Raw genomic sequence first — 20,103 nt, 5'->3', positions numbered from 1 at the left:
AAATTTGCGGTAAAAAAAAAAAAAACAACAACATGTAAACCCGATACTTTCATAACCCAATTCATTTGTATAAAACCATAAAAAGTTTATTAAAAGAAATAAAACAGGGTTTGGGCAATATTTATAAAAAATAAATACTCAGTTGAAAAGCAGGGTCTCATAATTTACCAAATAAGAAACACTAATGACTTCATGTTCCTGATGTATTCATGCACACAGTGCATATGAAAACGAGAGCTTGACATCACCACCTCACCAACGGGAATTCTCCTTATTGCTCTGTCCAACAAAGTCATTCATTGAAGACTGGGGGAAGAAAAAGAAATCACAATCAGAGACCTATAATAAACCTTTGTTGAAATTGGGCAATTTCAATTCTGACAACTACTGTAAAATCATCCAGTAATTTGAGCTTCCTGAGGAACTTTTATTAGCCAATATAAAATAATTTAGATTCATCTTTTAAATTGTGCCAGTCTGTTCTAATACAGAAAAGGATATTCATTTGAGGAACAGAGCAATTGTCCAGGGTGGACTGACCTGCATGAGAAGCCTCTCTTTCCTCAGTCTCTTATAGAAGAGCAGCACATCCTGGTTGGCCTGCACTACTCGCGGATCAAAGTCCATCACACGCAGGCCCTCCAAACTTCGGGCACGTGACAGAGCAACATAGGCCTGGCCGCTCTCAAACACACGTGCCAAAGAGATCTCCACACAATCCAGAGTCATGCCCTAAACACACCAAACAATCAAGATACCAGCCATGAATTTAATGAATCACTTGTCTTTCATAGAAATTATTATTATTATTTTTTTAAAATGCTAGAAATACTACATTGACAGTGCAAAAGACTGGTTCCAGTTGCAAAAACAAAGACACAAAGCAAATAGGCTGGTTGCTAAAGCTAAGCTTGTTAATTTAAGCTACATTGCTGCTAATGCAGGAGTGTCCAAACTCTATCCTTGAGGATCACCGTCTTGCAGAGTTTAGCTCCAACTTGCCTAGTAAATTTCTAGTAAGACCTTGATTAGGTGATTCAGGTGCAGATAACTCTGCAGGACAGTGGCACTTCAAGAGCAGGATTGGAACCCCACGGCTGTAGGGTATGTGAGACCCTGGACCACAAAACCAGTCATAAGTAGCACATGTACGTATGGGTCAAAATTACAGATTTTCCTTTTATGCCAAAAATCATTAGGGAATTAAAGGTCATGTTCCATGAAGATATTCTGTAAATTTACTACCTACAATTTCAAAACTTAATTTGATTAGTAATATGCATTGCTAACTTCATTGACAACTTTAAAAAGGCGATTTTCTCAATATTTCGATTTTTTTTTTGCACCCTCAGATTACAGATATCTTGTATCTCGGCCAAATATTGTCCCATCCTAACAAACAAATCAATAGAAAGCTCAGCATGTTTTTTTTTTTTGTTGTTGTATCCATGCACTCCCAGCTCTTACCCATGCATGGCTTTGTCGAAAGTGACTGAACTAAAATTGCAGCTCCAAGATAAACAAATTAATTTACCAACAATATAACAATACAGTTGTTATAAAGTAAATATTTTATGATACTCTGGCAAAAGGTTAGTCACTCCTGGCATTTCAAAGTATTTTAGTCTCCAAGTTAAATTCAGTCAAATTCTCATTTTGAATAAAATTCCAGTTTTCCCCCCTCATTTTACAATTCTTACTTAATATATTGTGAATAATGTCAGTAACCAAATTAGGAAAGTCAATGAAAACCAAAATGGCTTGGTTATTAACATTACCTTCCATTTTCTTTCCAACGCACATGAACAAGTTTGGAACATCATAAGGGTAAATAAACAACAACAATTTTCATTTTGGGGTGAATTATCTCTTCAGTAAATTTATTTTGTTCCTAGGACAATTATAGTGTTAAAACTAAATAAAGTCATTGTGGGAAATTAAACAGGAGAAATTTAGACCCACATTGGTACAGTGAGGAATTGATTTAATACATTTTCCTCCATTCCTCTACTGAGCATTGGGACATAGCCACATGCAACGTTTGCCAAACAGCTGATGAGATAAACAGCAATAACTTTGACAGTTCACAGTGCAGAACGCACATAGTCAGAAAAGATGGGTAAACATGGGGACTAGTTAATGAGTCAAAACAGAGCCATAGAACCAGAACCATATCCCTGAGCATCTGTTCACAGATACATAGAAACACTCTTCCTGAGCCAAGTCATTTTGTTTTAATAGCATTTTCAATGAGAAAACGGTTTTCTCTGGGACCCAAAACAGAATGAGATCAACAGCATAATGCTGTAAAGTTAGATTCAATTTATGCAGCCTTGACACAGTAGCTTGCTACTCATGCATAATGACGCATGGTGGGACATTACAGTACAGCTCACCTGACTCTTGTGGATAGAAATGGCCCAGGCCAGTTTGAGTGGCAGCTGCTGTCGGCTTAGGTACAGCCCCCCTGACGCTTTAAACATCCAACGCTCTCTCTTAATTACCTCAACGGCCCCGCAAAGGAATCGTACTCGAGGGAGACCTGCAAGAGGAGGGATGGTCATGAATGATGGTGTGTTGCAACATTTCACAGGAAGTTTGTATCCTCTGAAATATGCTGGTGCTCTATAACCAGCCAGGTATAGAAATTAATGAGTGATATTTGGGTAAATCTCATGAATTCAGTGAAGAACATGGAAAAAAAAAAAATTTAATATCCCTAATTCTCATTTCTGTAATATGAAAAATTTAATAAAAGTAAATTAACAGTTTGACTTATGCTTACAAAGTCTGCATATATTTGATTAAAAATACAGTAAAATTGTGAAATAGTTCATTGTTTTTCATTTTAATATTTCATTCAAATTAATTTATTCCCGTGATGGCAAAGATGATTTTTCAGCAGCAATTACAGGTTTCAGGGTCACGTGATCCTTCAGAATACTGATTTGCTGTAACATCAACGTTGAAAACAGTTATGCTGCATAATATTTGTGGAAATGCTCACACATTTAAGGACTCAAAAGAACAGGATTTACTTGCACTAGGGTCTTATTTAAAATAAATAAATAAAATAACTTGCCTCAAACAGTAGAAAAACACTTAAGCTTTAATTTGTTGTGGAAAAACATGCTAGTATTTGTACTACTGCCAGGGTTTTACTAAAATCTGCGGAAATTAAATTAGATCTAACAGCCAATTACATCCTAACAGCATGATGTCACAAAACAATCTAAATGGTCCTAAAGATAGGCTTCCAGTTACTTTACACAATAGCTTATTTCTCCTTCTGATTTTTTGTTAACATACAACATGGACAAATTCTTTGAGATTTACCCATTTATTTACAGATTTTCATGAAAACACAAAAGAAACTGACGGAAAGCACCCTGTTAGCAAAGCGTCCGTCACCGTTCAAGTCAGTTGTACCTTGATTGCCTGGCTGAAAGTCAACCACTACCCCTCTGGCTCCATTCACTAGACCCCTCTGGACATCTAGGTTTTTAGTGAGCATGACCTGAAGAAATAAAAAGGTTTTTGGAACATTTGACATTACAAATCAAGAGCAAGTTTTTGCCAGTGGGGGTGTGGGGGAAACACCTACCTGAGCTCCCACTTTCAGCTGTAAAAGCCTACCCACTGGACTCTGTGCATCAATGGTCTGAACCAGCATAGGGTCACTATCCACAGCCTCATACACTCGCATGGATCCTGCAAAGGAAACAACTAAGAGACTTAGAAATGCGACATGCAATTTACATCTAGTTTGACATCTTATGGTTTGTGGAGATACATTTTTTATTAAACTAAAATGGTTTCTAGGGTCACTTACGAATCAGATGGTAGATTTCTAATAATTATTTCCATTTTTAGGATCTCACTTAATACCACTGACTTCACAGCACTGACTGCAGTATCAAAACAGCTACCACCTGAAGCAACCAGAAAACCAAATATCACATCTCCAGTTTGAAATGATATTTCTGTATGACTAACCTGGTAACTGTTTGAGTTTATTCTCATTAGTGATCTCCACATCATCCTTGTGTGTGCACAGCCTGGTTGCTAGGATACCGTCCCTCTCGATGCGGTGATTGGCGCTTCTCAGTAGCTGTGCAGTAACTCCCTCTGTAACTCTGCAGGATGGAGAATCACTTTTACAATGAGATCCATCAAGATGATCAGCGGAATCAATTGACAATTTCAAAGATCCCAAGAATAACTTTCAAAATTGCCATCTACAAAACCAATAAACATTTAAATCACTCCTACAAGAAGCACCTTAGGTTGGTGGGGAAAAAAACCTGACGCTGAACCACAGGGACTTTATCCTAATAACACTCAGAGCCAGTGACTCACTAGACTAAGCTGTGAATGTGGTGAGAGCTCAGTACCTGCCCACTCTTACAGCCTGCAGGAGAGAGATGAAGGCCTTGTCTGTTTGTCTGCGCACCTCCGTCAGCTCCATGTTCATATGGATACACTTCCGCCAGCTTCTCGACTGCAGGCAAAAACAACGACTTATCTTATTCTTATAAATGCAAGTAGTAGATACTTAAATTAACAAAACCAACATTTTCTATTTGAACAAATTTAAAATGACAAATAGTTAAATGCATTTTCAAAACAATATTTTTAATTAAACCTCAAAGAGATTTCTGTCCCACAATTTAAAGTCCAGTCCACTAAGACTTTGATGAACAGATTTGATTTAGGCCTATATATTCACAAACATCACTTACTTCTAAAGCATCAAAGTGATCTATTTTTTTCCAGAAGATTTGGATGAAAACAATATTCATATGGATTGCTTTTATTATTTCTTTATTAATTTTTGAAGCGTCAAAGTTTTGGTGGAATGGACTTGCAATGTAGGGACAAATCTATCAGGATTTATAAAAAAATAAATAATTTAAGTTGTTTGTGTTTTATGGGTTTGGAACAATATGAGGGTGAGTAAGTGACAATTGTCACCCTCATATTGTTCCATTTATTTATTTTTATTAAACTTTGACTTTAAAGCAAAGTCAAGGGATGATAACTATAATTATAATCTATAAGAAAATGGAAGTAGGTCAGCAAACTGATGGCAGCTTAACGAACAGTTCTCCGACAAAGTGATAGAATTTAGCCCCATAACACGAGAAGCAAACTTGAATTATCATATCATCGACATGGAAGTGGCTCAAGTACAAACTAGGCGATTCGGGACCAAAACGCCGAATCGCCATTAAATGTCAGCCCGGATGATACTGTAATGGAGCGGGGAGGCGCCGGTGAACTCGAAGAGACCGTCAGCCTGGCTATGATCCTCCAAGAGTTACATGATTTTAGGTGAGACAATTCTGATCAGCTTAAAGAAATTAAAGAAGACATTCAAAAAAAACCAACGTTCGATTAGAAGCCGAGGAACGAATCGTGGACTTGGAGGAGAGATCGCAAAACACAGAAACCGTAATGGCAGAGGTTCTGAAACTTCAGGCGCAGTTAGACGAGAGGATAACAGACCAAGAAGGCCGTTCGCAAAGGAATAATATCAGTATCTACCGGGTTACGGAGGGGGCAGAGGCCAAATCGCCATCTATGATGGAGTTTGTCGAAAAGATGCTGAGGGAGAAACTTGAATTACAAGCGTCTCAGTCCCTTCAGATCGAGAGAGCGCATTGCGCGCTCGCACCACGACCGCCAGAAAACGCACCGCCGAGATCAATTGTGGTGAACTTTCTCAGTTATAGAATGAAGGAGGAAATTGTGAACTGCATGGAGGAAGAAGGGTTTTGTCTGGCAGGAGAGGAGAGTGAACATTGATCACAATTATGCCCCTGACGTTATTAGAAAGCACAAGGAATATACTGAAGCAAAGAAGCTACTGAGAGAGAAGATGATCAAGTTTCAAACCCCCTTCTCAGCCAAGTTACGGGTGTTTTTTCCAGATGCGACCCGGGTATATAACACTGCAGAAGAAGCAACGAAGGATTTGGCTGACAGGGGATTTCCAATCACTGTCGTTCAGCCCCCTGGAACACTGATGGAGCGACTTCAGCGTCTCACCTGGCGCACGGCTGGTCAGAGAGTGGAACAAGGTCGCACCAGGGACAAGCCAAGCTACAAGGAAAAGCTGCAGTTGTTTAGACAGTAACCCGAACATTGATAGTATCGGGGTTGAAAGTTATTTTTGTCTTGATTAGATATGGGTTCGTTGATGGGACGTTGGGGGGAGGACCTTACTGCGAAAACAGGCAAATGGAGTTATGCATCTTAATTGTTCCGTGCAGTTATTGTTTTCACCTATACAAGTCAATAATAATGAACGGAGTATTGCAGTTGTACTGACACATGAGGACAAGCTGTACTGCCAGTGTGTTCAGTATAGGGGGCCCTTCCCTGTTGGATTGCTTAGATAAAATTCTTAATTGAGATATATTACAAAAATCTATACTCCCAGAGGCAAACAGATGCAAATTCTCAGGGGATAAGGGTTCCTGATTCCTTGAATCAGTCTCAGCAGAAAACAATGAGAAATCGTCATCGGAAATAACCGTTGAGGAGTTGAACAATGCTATTATGAGGCTGAGAGTAAATAAGTCTCCAGGCCCTGACGGTTTTATCTCAGAATGGTATAAATCCCTTAGAGAATCACTGACCCCCATGTTATTTGCTACCTTCAATTGGGTATTAAAAGGTGGAGTTATCCCTCCCTCGTGGAGGAAAGCAATTATTACGGTAACACCAAAGAAAGGTAAAGATAAAATGGAGTGTCAATTTCAGACCTATTAGTGTCTTAAATGTTGATTACAAACTATTTACATCCATTCTGGCTAGAAGGTTAGAGATAATAATGCCAGATCTTATTCATCTAGATCAGACTGGGTTTGTAAGGCAAAGACAAACGCAAGATAATATTAGTCATTCTTTACATATTATGAGCCATATAACTAAACAATGTTGAAGCTTTATTAGTAGGATTGGACGCTGAAAAGGCATTTGATTCTGTTAGGTGAATCGATTTGGGTTTCACAAATCCATTATTAAAGTTATTCAAGCACTATATGACAAACGAGTAGCGAGAATTAAGGTGAATGGTGATCTTTCCAACCAGTTTACTCTAGAGCGAGGAACACGTCAGGGCTGCCCGATTAGTCCTATTTTATTTGCTCTATTTATAGAGCCTCTTGATCAGTGGATTAGACAAAACAACAAAATAAGGATAGAAATAGGGACAGGAGTGCATAAGGTTGCTACATTTGCAGATGACATTTTAGTTTACTTAAAGCAGCCAACCCAGTCATTTCCAGTATTAATGTCACTTCTTGAGACTTATGGATCCTTTTCAGGTTATAAGGTGAATATACAGAAAACCCAGGTTCTCACGTTTTATTATAAGCCACCTGGATACATTATCAGGAGTTTTTGTCTCAACTGGGAATCGGCATCAATGAAGTATCTGGGAGTAATCCTAACAAAAGATATCAAAATAATCAAGTTAATTTTGCCCCTCTAATTTAAAAAAAATTTAAGGAGACATATCAAGATGGAATCTTATCCCCTTTCTAAGCATGAGCTCAAGGGTTGAATCATTGAGATGAACATTTTACCAAGACTACTATATTTATTTCAGTCTCTGCCAGTGAGTATACCAATGCAGCAGTTCTTAGCCTCCTGAGACCCGAGAGTTTGCCTGGTGTGCATTTTTTAATTGTTCTTGCTATTTGGGATAAGTAGGACCTAATAAGTATAATACCTAAAATTTGTTTTTGTACAGGAAGTAGTTTTTGCATAAAAGGATGTCCTCATGTGAGGACAGTGGGTCTATCATAACTTTATGAAATATTATTTGCTGTTGGGGCCAGAAGGTCCTAATTAGTCAAAATTCAAAATTTCAGCTCAATACAATAAGTAGTTATCTCAAAAATGAATGTCCTCATACGAGTACAGTGGGTCTATCTTACTGTATGACACAAATAGACTCCATTGGTAAAAAAAAGTTCATTTGACACATTTTCACAGTTTATTTGAAAATGTAAACATCAGAGTGTATAGCCTACATAAAATGTAAACAGCCTGAAACATGGCTAATAAAAAAGCTAAAGTGCAAACTGTAACAGTAACAGTCCAAAAACAGTTGAATTCAGCAGAGCAGCCTTTGAACTTTTTTTTCTAACTAGCTCCCTCTATCTTTCCAGCCTGTCTGGAATAGCCCCTATTGGCCGGTGTTAAAATGCTGCAAAGCAGTTCCGTTCACTTTGCAAGCACAGACGCACATTGCATGTAATGCATGGCACACGGTATTTCCCAGCGCAGCCTTGTACGGTGGCCGAGAGAGCTCAACGCGCTGCAACCTAAGAAAACACATGCAAACTGAAAAAAAACGACAACAAATAATAAAAAAAAACATCATCAGTTTGACAACACAGGCGCTGCAAATCCTCGCAATGCAAACACAAATATGGAAACGCGCTGCAAACACAAAAAAGCGCTGCAAACACACGAACGTGGTGCAAATAATAAAAAAGCGCTGCAAACTCAAAAAAAGCGTTGCAAACACAAAAAAGCGCTGCAAACACACGAACGTGCTGCAAACAATAAAAAAGCGAAGTGAATGTCTGTTGGTCAGAGCAGAGGTGTTGTCTGTGAACTAAAAGGTGATAGTTCATCTTTATTACCTTTTAGTTCTTCACGGACAACACCTCTGCTCTGACCAACAGCCACTGAACAAATAATCAGCTCCCAGATGGGTTTGTCACTTTTTGAGGTCCCCCTGAAACATTTCCGTTGTGCTCCATCTTATTTGCAACACTTTTTTTTTGTGTTTGCAGCGTTTTTTTTGTGTTTGCAGCGCTTTTTTATTGTTTGCAGCACGTTCGTGTGTTTGCAACGCTTTGTGTTTGCACCGCTTTTTTGTTTGCAGCGCTTTTTTATTGTTTGCAGCACGTTTGTGTGTTTGCAGCACTTTGTGTTTGCAGCGGTTTTTTTTGTGTTTGCAGCGTTTTTTTGTGTTTGCAGCGCTTTTTTTGTGTTTGCAGCACTTTTTTATTGTTTGCAGCACGTTTGTGTGTTTGCAGCACTTTTTTGTGTTTGCAGCGTTTTTTTTGCAGCGCTTTTTTATTTGCAGCACGTTTGTGTGTTTGCAGCACTTTTTTGTGTTTGCAGCGTTTTTTTTGCAGCGCTTTTTTTGTGTTTGCAGCGCTTTTTTATTTGCAGCACGTTTGTGTTTGCAGCACTTTTTTTGTGTTTGCAGCGCTTTGTGTTTGCAGCAATTTTTTATTGTTTGCAGCACGTTTGTGTGTTTGCAGCGCTTTGTGTTTGCAGCGATTTTTTTGTGTTTGCTGCGCTTTTTTATTTGCAGCACGTTTGTGTTTGCAGCACTTTTTTTGTGTTTGCAGCGCTTTTTTGTGTTTGCAGCGCTTTTTTATTTGCAGCACGTTTGTGTTTGCAGCACTTTTTTTGTGTTTGCAGCACTTTTTTTGTGTTTGCAGCGCTTTGTGTTTGCTGCGCTTTTTTATTTGCAGCACGTTTGTGTTTGCAGCACTTTTTTTGTGTTTGCAGCGCTTTTTTATTTGCAGCACGTTTGTGTGTTTGCAGCACTTTTTTTGTGTTTGCAGCGCTTTTTTTGTGTTTGCAGCGCTTTTTTTGTGTTTGCTGCGCTTTTTTTATTGTTTGCAGCACGTTCGTGTGTTTGCAGCGCTTTGTGTTTGCAGCAATTTTTTATTGTTTGCAGCACGTTTGTGTGTTTGCAGCGCTTTGTGTTTGCAGCGATTTTTTTATTGTTTGCAGCACGTTTGTGTGTTTGCAGCACTTTTTTGTGTTTGCAGTGCTTTTTTATTGTTTGCAGCACGTTCGTGTGTTTGCAGCACTTTGTGTTTGCAGCGATTTTTTATTGTTTGCAGCACGTTTGTGTGTTTGCAGCACTTTTTTTTGTTTGCAGTGCTTTTTTATTGTTTGCAGCACGTTCGTGTGTTTTTAGCGCTTTTTGTGTTTGTAGCGCGTTTCCGTATTTGTGTTTGCATTGCGAGGATTTGCAGTGCCTGTGTTGTCAAACTGATGAAGATGTTTTTATTATTTGTTGTCGTTTTTTTCTGTTTGCATGTGTTTTCTTAGGTTGCAGCGCATTGAGCTCTCTCGGCCACCATAGCCTTGTGCTCTGCAATGGGGTTTTTCAAGGCCACCATCTCCGAGTTGTCTGCAATTGCCATGAGCAGTCGTTCTGCTCTTGACAATGAAAGTTTTGCTGTAATGATAACATATTTTGATGTCATTCTAGAATGATTTATCAGGATTCTAGCATGATTCACCTTGATAAACCATATTGTAGTATTATTTACTATGATTTACCATGTTTCAAGTGTGATTTACCATGATTTACTCTGCTCACACACACACACACACACACACACACAGACTAATGTTGTTTTTCAATTCTATTGCTTTCCACCTAAATATTCCTAAGTTTAGCTAACCACATGGTAGAATAAATAACATAATATAGTCCCAATGTCCTCAAACGAGTGCTTCACATTTACTGATGTCCTAGAGTGTTACTATTACTAAAATATGTCAAATTTGAATCCCCATATGATACTACAGACAGTATTATACATAAATAAATTTGTTTCATTCATAAAATTTGAATAGATTTTTTACCTGGGTCATTTTTCTTTCGGAAACTGGTGTAGAACTTTTTTGCTGATTTTCCAGCCATTTTCTTCTCACTGACAATGGTGTAATGTTGTGATATCACCACAAGATGATGGGGGCAGTGTCCCTAAATGTGGCCAACTGTTCTAAGATTTACAAATTTGACTATCTTTGTGGCAAGAGGCAAAAGTGTAATGTCCTCATATGAGGTCGCAGGGTCTCAGGAGGTTAGAATGGGATAAATTCTCCAGATTTGTGTGGAATGGGAGGAAACCCAGAGTTAGATTTAAAACCCTTCAGCTATCAAAGGAAAAGGGGGGAATGACACTTCCTTGTTTGCGAGATTATTATTATGGGGCCCAGATTAAACATTTAGTGTGTTTATGTAACCCGACATATCAGTCTAGATGGAAAGAAATAGAGGGTGTCATATCTCAAGATATCCCTGTTCAGGCCGCATTGGAAGACGATGTATTGATAAAAAGATTATCAACTATAGATAATCCTTGGTTAAATGAAACCTTAATTTGGAAGAAAGTAGTAAAAGTAGGCAATTTGAAAGATTCCATGATATTGTTGCGTTGGAGTGCCTATGACACTGAGTTTGTTCCCAAAAAAACAGATAACAGGTTTAAAAGATGGACGACTAAAGGCTTAACTGCCTATTGGACATTTATGAGCAAGGGAAACTCCAGAGTTTTCAGATGCTCAAAGAAAACCATGGGCTAGACAAACAAGATTTTTATAGGTACCTCCAATTGCGCTACCATTTAGAGCATGCTATAGTAAATGTATCAAAGAAAGTAGAAAATGGGTTATTAAAAGTGTTTTTCTAGCCTATCAATCAGATGACTGTAAAAAGGTTATTTCAAAGTTGTATAGTGGGCTACAGCAAGCTAAGCCGGTAGACACATTATATATAAAGGAGAGATGGGCGCGGGAAGGCAGCCTCAGTCTTTCGTTAGAGGAGTGGGAAAGAATGTGAGTCACAATGGAAAACTACACATTCCTTGTTCTGGAGAGAGTTTGCGTGGAAGGGGGTTGCAAGATTTTTCTCCACTCCTGCTCAGATTAAGCAACAGATATACAGATCCAAATGCTGGCGACACTGACTACGTTTACATGGACACCAGTAATCTAATTAATGACCTTATTCTGAATAAGACAATAATATGATTAAGCTGTTTACATGAGTTGCTTTTAGAATATTCCTTTCATGTTCCCGTTTTACATGTTATAGTACATAGATCGATTAATGACACACATCATTGCGTCCACACGCGACGCTATCAGTTCATCTTCCTTATAGACTTTTGGATGTTTGGTTTTTAATTTTACAAAAGCTTGAAGTGGCACTGGACATATGCAACAAATATTTTAGAATGTGTGAGTTAAAATTTGCCGTGGTCGCATTTGTGCGAGTGCGTGCTGTGCTGCTCCAAAGCGTCTGATCCATACAGCGAGCGTTTCAGAGCCAGTCAGTTTTTAGGACAAAAAAAAAAAAACCACACGCAAGCACAGTCACCGAAAGCCAGTTTAGTTTTACTTTTTTGTTTGTTTTCATTTTGAAAACCCTGTTATCTTTGCCGTTTACCTCACATTACGCTTTGGAGGCTTTCTTTTATTATTTTTTTTATTAATTATTTTGATTGCTCAGTGTTTGCGCGCCCTGTAATAAATTGTTTAGTCGGCATATAACAGCATGTGATGGAGTCCATGCCTCGTCTTATTAGTTTTTGTTAATAAATGCTATATAAGCTAGTTTTAATTTATTTTTGTTATGCTGTTTAATTAAAAATAACAAATCCATCTTTTAAGAATTTGTTTTAATCTTAAAATTGATAGGTGTAGCCTTATATATGCAAGCAAAACCAAGATCATGAATTCGATAGTAAAAGTAAAAAGCATCCTAAGACATTCCAATAGCGGAAATCCCGTTCACAAAATTAAAATAAATACTTACAAATTATACTAATGAAAAAGGGGGTTGAATGTTAAAAACGTTTCCATAAAACTAAAAATTATGATAACAAACTAGGCTATTTATCAGCAATGAGCATTGATTAAGCCCATGTTGTAGCAAAATATAAATAAATAAAAATGAAACCAAAGCGCAACCAACTGAGAGCGTTATGCCGCGTTCCAGACAACCCGTTACCCGTGTTTTTCCAAACTTCTACCCGTGAAAGTGCACTGGAACGGCACTCAAACCCGTGAATTCCCATACGTGAACTCGTACTAGATCGACGACGTACTCCCAGTTCCGAGTTCTGACGTGACATAGCCCGAGAAACAACAATAAAGCCTCTAGGGGTGCGGTGTTCAGTGGCACACGGTGGAAAAATTGAGTTTAGGACAATATAACGTTGCAATCAAATTATTAATACTATAAAAATAATAAATGCTTGGCGTGACTTGCCTGGAACGCTACAAAGTCCTGAGTCGTGGTTTGAACACGTGATTTACGAGCTCAAAAACCTGCCTGGAACGCAGCATTAGTGTATCCTGTCACAAAATGTGGCGAAAAGTCCTACACAAGGGGAATAGTCTGATTAAGGTGTGTACATGTCTTCCATAATGCGACTAAAATAGGAATACTCCACCTGTCTTAATTCGATTTGTGTTTACTCCGATTATGACTTTAGTCGGATTAAATTAATCAAAAATCTCAGTTTACATGGTTGCTTCTTAATCAGAGTATTGTCTTAATCGCGTTAAAATCGGAATATTGTTGTCCATGTAAACGTACTCAGTGTGGGGTTGACAAGGCTAATCATTTCCAAATATTCTGGAGCTGCGCTTCTATTAATCAATATTGGAATGAAATACATAAATGTCTACAAATAATTCTTAAGATTCAAATTCCCTTCAGTTTTGAAGTGATGTACCTGGGTTTGATTTCCAGTGATTTTCCAAACAAATATCTGTTCAGAATTCTAAGTAGCAAGTAAGAAAGCAATTACAAGGAAGTGGCTACAATCAACCTTGCCGACTCTTTAAGACTGGATAGATATAGTATATTATATATTTTCAATGGAGAAGCTAACCTATGCTTTAAGACTTAAATCTCAGTTGTTTTCAGTACTATGGAAAGACTGGATAGAGTATATATATCCCCTATACGATCAGATTTTGTATGACTGAATAAAGTAAAGACAGTCACTATTAAGTGACTTAGAGCGGACATTCTGCAAGAATTGGGTCAATGTTGTTTTGTTGTGGATCTGTTTTGATGTTGATGGGGAGGGGGTTCTTTACCTCTTTTTCTTCTTTCTCTCTCTCCTTTTTTATATACACATCTTTTATTTATCTATGTCAATTGTATACAAATATTTTTCTTTGATCATAAGTGATTCAGTACTTTAATGTAATATTACAATTTCTGTGATTTTATTGTTATATTGATAATGTTTGTACTTCGCTACAGTGAATGGATGAATAAAAAAAAAAGAAAAGAGTAAAAAAAAAAAAAAAAAAAAAAAAAAAAAAAAGTGATCAAGATCATCAGAATCAGAATGAAATGCTGATAAACAAAAACATTGAAAGCCAAAGAGCACCAGCAATAACGTAACTGCAGCGTATGCTCACAATAAACAGAACATTATCACTTTGTTAGCGTGGAAACTGATATTTATCATTCTTGTTGTGGAAATGAATATATTCATCATTCTTGTTGTAAATCGGCCTTAAAGGGTTAGTTCACCCAAAAATAATAATTCTGTCTTTACTCACCAAACCCGTACGACCTTTGTTCATGTTCGGAACACAAACTAAGGTATTTTTGATAAAATCTGAGCGCTTTCTGACCCTCCTTAGACAGCAAGAGTCCTTCTACGTTCAGTGTCCAGAAATATAGTAAGAACATCGTTAAAACAATCCATGTGACAGTGGTTCAATCGTAATTTTATGAATCCATGAGAAAACTTTGTGCAAAGAAAACAAAAAACAACTTTTCAACAATTCTTCTCCTCTACGTCAGCCTAGCGGTATTTTGTATCACGGTGTATGATGCACTTTCCTCGCATGTAAACTACGCATGCTGTTGTTGATGTAGAAAATGCGTGCGCTGAGCTTTATGCTTTTAAATTTAGAGGAAAGTGGGCGCATACGTCGTGATACTCTCCAAAATTACGCAGAGGAGAAGAATTGTTGAATAAAGTCGTTTATTTTTGTCAGCGCACAAAATATTCACGTAGCTTCAAAAAAAATTACAATTGAACCACTGACGTCACACGTACTACTTTTTTCCCCATGTTCTTGGTACCTTTCTGGGCCTTGAACGTGGAAGGATCCTTGTTGTCTATGGAAAGCTCTTGGATTTCATAAAAAAAAAAAAAAAAAAAAAATTTTTGAAGATGAAAGGTCATACAGGTTTGGAACAACATGAGGGCAAGTGATTAATGACAGAATTTTCATTTTTAAGTGAACTATCCCTTTAAATAAGGAGAGCAGTACCTGAAAACAAAAGTTTGCCTTGTCCTTTCCTTTGGTTACAGGTGGAAGTTGAAGAAAATCTCCACACACTATCAATTGAATCCCTCCAAAAGGCTCAGAGGATCTTCTGATGGATCTAGAAACATAATATAATTAAAAGGTTAAATTCAATTGCTATTGAAGGTCTGATCCAAATCACATTTAAATATTAATTTGCCATATGGTGTTTATTAGGAGAAAATCCATAATTATAAAATCAGATGCAACTAAATCACATTAAATGAAATTACTAAACCGTTAAAAACAAAACAAAACAAAAAAAAAACCTTTATCACCACATTAATTGATGCCAAATTGAATTTTACCCATGTGGAAAATTAAGTGCACTGGAATAAACCAGTATCATGAACAGAGTGTGATTCACCTGGCTACGGCTTCCAGTTTGTCAAAGAACTCTGCTTCCACCATTGAAATCTCATCAATAACAAGGTGTTTGCAAGACGTCCAGTGCTGCAGAACCCCAGGACGCTGAGCAAGCTCAATACATTGTTCAAGAGGAGCGGAGCCAGAACCAATACCTGATAACAAGAAAAACAAAAAATATTCTTTTTATAGCTTTGAGAAATGTGTTGATCATTACACTTGGAAAGGAGCTAAGTGACTCTGAAGTGCATACATAAAACCGCTGTCACCTATTATTACTGTTTGGTTTGGGGTGAAAGGATACTACCCATTTGCCATTACTATATAGGAAGAGCTTTCCTAATAAACATGTAACATGCTTGCAGTCTGTATGAATGATCAAAGAAACACACTATAATAGATGGTCAGCTGCATAAAATGTTTTTTTACCTGCAAAACTGTGCAGCGTGGTCCCACCTATGTGACAAGCTGCAACACCAGTGCTTGCTGTTGCATAAGTGCTTTTTGGAGGCAGAGAGCCTATAACCCTTTTGAGCAAGAAAGACTTTCCTGTACCTAAAAAAAAAAAAAGAAAAAAAAGTAATAAACAGTGGTGTTCAAAATGCCATAAAATAGAATAGAGCTCTATATAAAACAATTATATGTTTAAAAAAAATAAATTACCTGCACTGCCTGTGAAAAAAACATTCTTGCCACTCAAGACTGCATTGAGAACTGCAGTTTGTTCTTTGCTGAGCTTTTGTGCCACAGGCAGAACCAATGCAGGCTTCTTACTGGGGTGAAGCGCTTTAACCTTAAACAGACAAATAATTATTTGGAAGGAATCATGCACAACATTAAAGATACCATTAAATGTACCAGAATTAGCCAATGGATAATTTTCATCTGCAGTCCCTTGATTTATTGACTTAGTCTACTAATATGCACGATGAAAAAACATTAAACGTTCACACTGTTGTTGTGAAGTTCTTTTCCCCTCTCTTTTAAAGTGCATATTGCAGGTTAAAAAAAAATTCGAGATAAACATATATTCGTGAATGAAAATACTATACGAACCGTTAATGCACTATTTGAAAATATTTTACAAGACCTAAGGGCACAAATTTAGAAGACAAAGTGACGGTTTCCTTGACCGCTCTCAAAAACAGCTTTTTTTTCCACACCGCGTCATATGACGTCACGAGAGGGAGTCGTTCGCCAAGCTCTGTTGCTATTCAGTAGGAGCAGTCGTGAGTTAGTGTGTTTTCAGTAGTTATTTTTAATTTCAATTGATCATCGTCATGGTAAATTATTGTGTTTATGGAGGCTGCACAAACTCCAGCCTGTCAGGACATCGTGTCCACGGGTTTACTTACAATAAAAAGAACGGTGCTATCTTCCGTATATGGGTGCGTTTGTGCGGATGAAGTGACTGGCCTATACTAATGCATCTGCTTCGAAAAACGCGTTCACTTTACTCTGGAGGATTATCATCCCGGCGATATGATGCAGTTCAACATGAGATGCTGAAGCAAGAACCAAGTGAGGCTCAGAGCCGGTGCAGTTCCTTCGGTGCACACAGCAGCTTCATCGGGTCCGCTGTCAGACTGTGGTTCGTCAGAAGCCGTCAGAGATGCAACTCGACGAAAACGTGAACTGCACCGTAAGTTTGTTTTTCTTCTCATAACTTCTCCTAAATACCAAATCCGTGAACATATTTATTTAAATAATGAGACAACGAGATGTGTATAAGTTTTTGTAAAGCACCGTAGCTAGCTTGTAAGCATGCAATATCATTTTAAGAACCGTGTAAAAACGGTAGGAGAAGGCATTACTGGTCAGTTATCCTCAGTTTGTTAATATTATAATCATCAAGTCTAGTTACAGCTTGGTCACATTGTTTGCACAGCTAATTTGTAATTTATGGTCATGTGTTGTGTTTATAGGGCTTTGGGAGACATTGCAAGACATGAGGCTGTGTGAAGATCTGAAGCAGTGGAGCCAGCTGTTATTAACCTTCTCTAATGTCACACATTAGTGTGATACCCACACTGAAAATATTTTTCTTTCAGTAGTATATGTTTTGTACATCTACATGTATATATTAACAGTTGCAATGTTGTGTTTTAAGTTGGGTATTAACAGTAGCCTACTATGAAATAATATTTATGATTTATTGCTGTATAAATGAAACTGAATTGAATTAGCCCCAAATGCAGATCTGCTTGATATATATGTTGTACACTTCATATAAAAAATGTATACAGTAAGACAATTTGTGATTGTTTATTTTTTATTGTTTGTCACCAAAATGGGGCCATTCAAAACCTTTATAAAGTAATCCTTCCTCTGTAAACTGTCTAATAGCTGACACAACACATGCAGGTAAGGGCTTCCTGATGAATACCAGCAGACAACTTGACTGTATGCTGTCAATATTAATTGTCTTATACCAATGGCATCAAAACGTTTTACTGTACATGTATTTGTGACCTAAATATAGTCAAACTGTAATTGAGATTAAATTTTACTGTTTATTTGTACGTACAAGTATTTAGCTCAGAGTAATAAATTATCTCTAACGTTACCATAAACTTACTCATGTCTGCTGGCCTGGAGATGCATTTAAGCTGTATGTAGAACCTATTTTGATTTCAGACAGCAAGCCTCAAAGCCTGGGTGCAGAGTCAGAGACAGCACATCAAGTTTGGGGGCATTTCCCATATAAGCATATAATAAAACAAAAAGGTGTTTATCTCTCTCTCTCTATCTCGCGCGCGCGCGGTAATAAAACCCCGCTATATCACGTAACTTTTGCGTCGGATATTAATGAGTATGACACGCTTGATCAACGATCATTCGTTTGTGTTACTGGTAAGTAGAATTCAATACTTCTAGATGACAAATGCTATGATTTTGCCCGATTAGATATCGTCAGCTAACACTGATCTCTCACAGACACCTGCCCTGTTCTCCTCACTCCACAACTTAATTTGTCTCCTCTGATCGTTGTTCTGTTTAATCCTGGCATGTCCCTGCTCTCTTGGCCACATAGCAGGATCGTATTTGTGTGTGTGGTTCGTCATACAAGTGTAAATAAACATTTTAAACGTTCTCTGCGTCCGAACAGTCATTGCGATCCATTGTTTTCCTATGGTTTACATTGACCGCTCTCCCTCTCGTTACGTCACTACCGGTTTGCCAGTTTTTCAGATGCGGAAGTAAAATTCTCTCACAAAAACGTCTCTAGAAGCCTTAATAGCGTATTTTGAAGTATATTTTAAAGAAAATCTGGTTCCTACATTATTTTTCTATTCATCAATTCACCGGAGTCTCTAACCTGCAATATGCACTTTAAGCAAATAGTATGTGAAAGGAGGCGAGATAAAAGATTGAAATATGATTTTGATTACGAAAATGAATTGGTTTCTAAATTATTCAATACCTTTTTCATAGACATACAGTAATATGCATTAATAATCATTTACTGGACTGTCAAAGAGTTTCAATGAAGGTCAAGACCTTTTAGGGAGGAATGAACCTACTCAATTTTGTTAAATAAATACAAAACAACAACAATGCTTGTTTTAAATCATCTTCTAATTTGTCAAAACAAAAATGGATGAACATACCGGACTAGCGTCACAATCAGGTCTGGGTCTTTTTACTTGCTTCCTTTCACCCAAGACCTTATTGACAGATCTCTCTGAAGGACCTTTGGGTTGGACTGGTGCATTCACTTTATTTCTCAGCTCGTTTGCTTTCTGCACATCTTTAATCTGGAGTGGACTTAGAGTCTCAAAGGCTCTAGGAAGGCCAGCTCGTAGTTTTTCCCGATCACTCATAGGCTTGATGCCTTGGGATGCCTGATGTTTGATGCTGAGCGTCTTCAGAAACATCTTCAAACGATCCGGTGGACAATCAGATATCAGAACCTGCGTGCTCTCTGGGATTAATTTAACAGTACATTTGCCATCCTTTGCAAAGCGCGTAAAGAGCTGGAATTCGCGCAGCATGAAGTTTTGAGGAGCTTTGCCATCGTGAATGCGCAAGACCATCTCCTGAAACTCATTACGCCCTAATGTGATGGTGGCTTTGCGGATGTGCTGCCGTTTGATTGCTTGACCTGCAGGATTCAAGCGCTCCACTGCCACGGTGCACTGAAGCTCGGATGGCTCAATGTGTCCCAACATTTTGCCTGAAGAGAACATAGAACAGCTTAAAGCATTTGTTTGGTTTAACTTATGACTTGTTCTACCATCTAATAAAACAGAGTCTGGGTTTATAAATATAAATAATAAGCTAAATTTAAAAATATTTAATTTTTTTAAAAAATATATTTGCACACAACTGATAATAATCTAAACTGAAATCGTCACTAAAAGTACCAAATATACGTACTTACATAAAGCAGGAGCCTAACTCACCTCTTGAAAGTCACAACACCAGCTGTTCATTCATTAGGATGCGCACTCCACGATTTTCAAATAGTTCCGCTTGACAACGATTGGCCAATAGTGACAAACTGCAGACCAATCAGACCTAAGACATTTAAACAAATATCCAATCACTGACTGCGCTTAGTAAACGAAAGCGTCGGGCCCGCCCACGTGCGTTGCTCCACCAATGAAC

At 37.8% G+C, this 20,103-nt stretch overlaps 1 protein-coding gene across 1 annotated transcript; it reads right to left on the bottom strand.

The window, feature by feature from the left end:
* Positions 1-252: 252 nt before the first annotated feature.
* On the bottom strand, positions 253-19,664 carry pif1 (PIF1 5'-to-3' DNA helicase homolog (S. cerevisiae)). Its single transcript, XM_073849821.1, has 12 exons — positions 19,104-19,664; positions 16,156-16,285; positions 15,922-16,047; positions 15,494-15,647; positions 15,091-15,205; positions 4,395-4,501; positions 3,997-4,136; positions 3,605-3,711; positions 3,430-3,517; positions 2,397-2,542; positions 541-732; positions 253-306 (listed from the first exon to the last, which is right to left on the bottom strand). The coding sequence occupies exons 1-12, from the start codon at positions 19,662-19,664 to the stop codon at positions 253-255; spliced, it is 1,920 nt and encodes a 639-aa protein (XP_073705922.1).
* Positions 19,665-20,103: the final 439 nt, after the last annotated feature.

The sequence above is a fragment of the Garra rufa genome, chromosome 10 (genome assembly GCF_049309525.1).
Source record: "Garra rufa chromosome 10, GarRuf1.0, whole genome shotgun sequence".
NCBI classification, from domain to species: domain Eukaryota; kingdom Metazoa; phylum Chordata; class Actinopteri; order Cypriniformes; family Cyprinidae; genus Garra; species Garra rufa.
Note: the sequence above shows the minus strand (reverse complement) of the source record. Positions and strands in the feature narration are given on the sequence as shown.

Excerpts from the sequence above, each read along its gene's own strand:
- pif1 (XM_073849821.1), bottom strand. The coding sequence starts at position 19,664 with ATGTTGGGACACATTGAGCCATCCGAGCTTCAGTGCACCGTGGCAGTG. Across the intron at positions 15,648-15,921 it reads CACGCTGCACAGTTTTGCAG|GTATTGGTTCTGGCTCCGCT; the intron begins GTAAAAAAACAT and ends TCTTGTTATCAG. Across the intron at positions 3,518-3,604 it reads AGCTGAAAGTGGGAGCTCAG|GTCATGCTCACTAAAAACCT; the intron begins GTAGGTGTTTCC and ends TTATTTCTTCAG.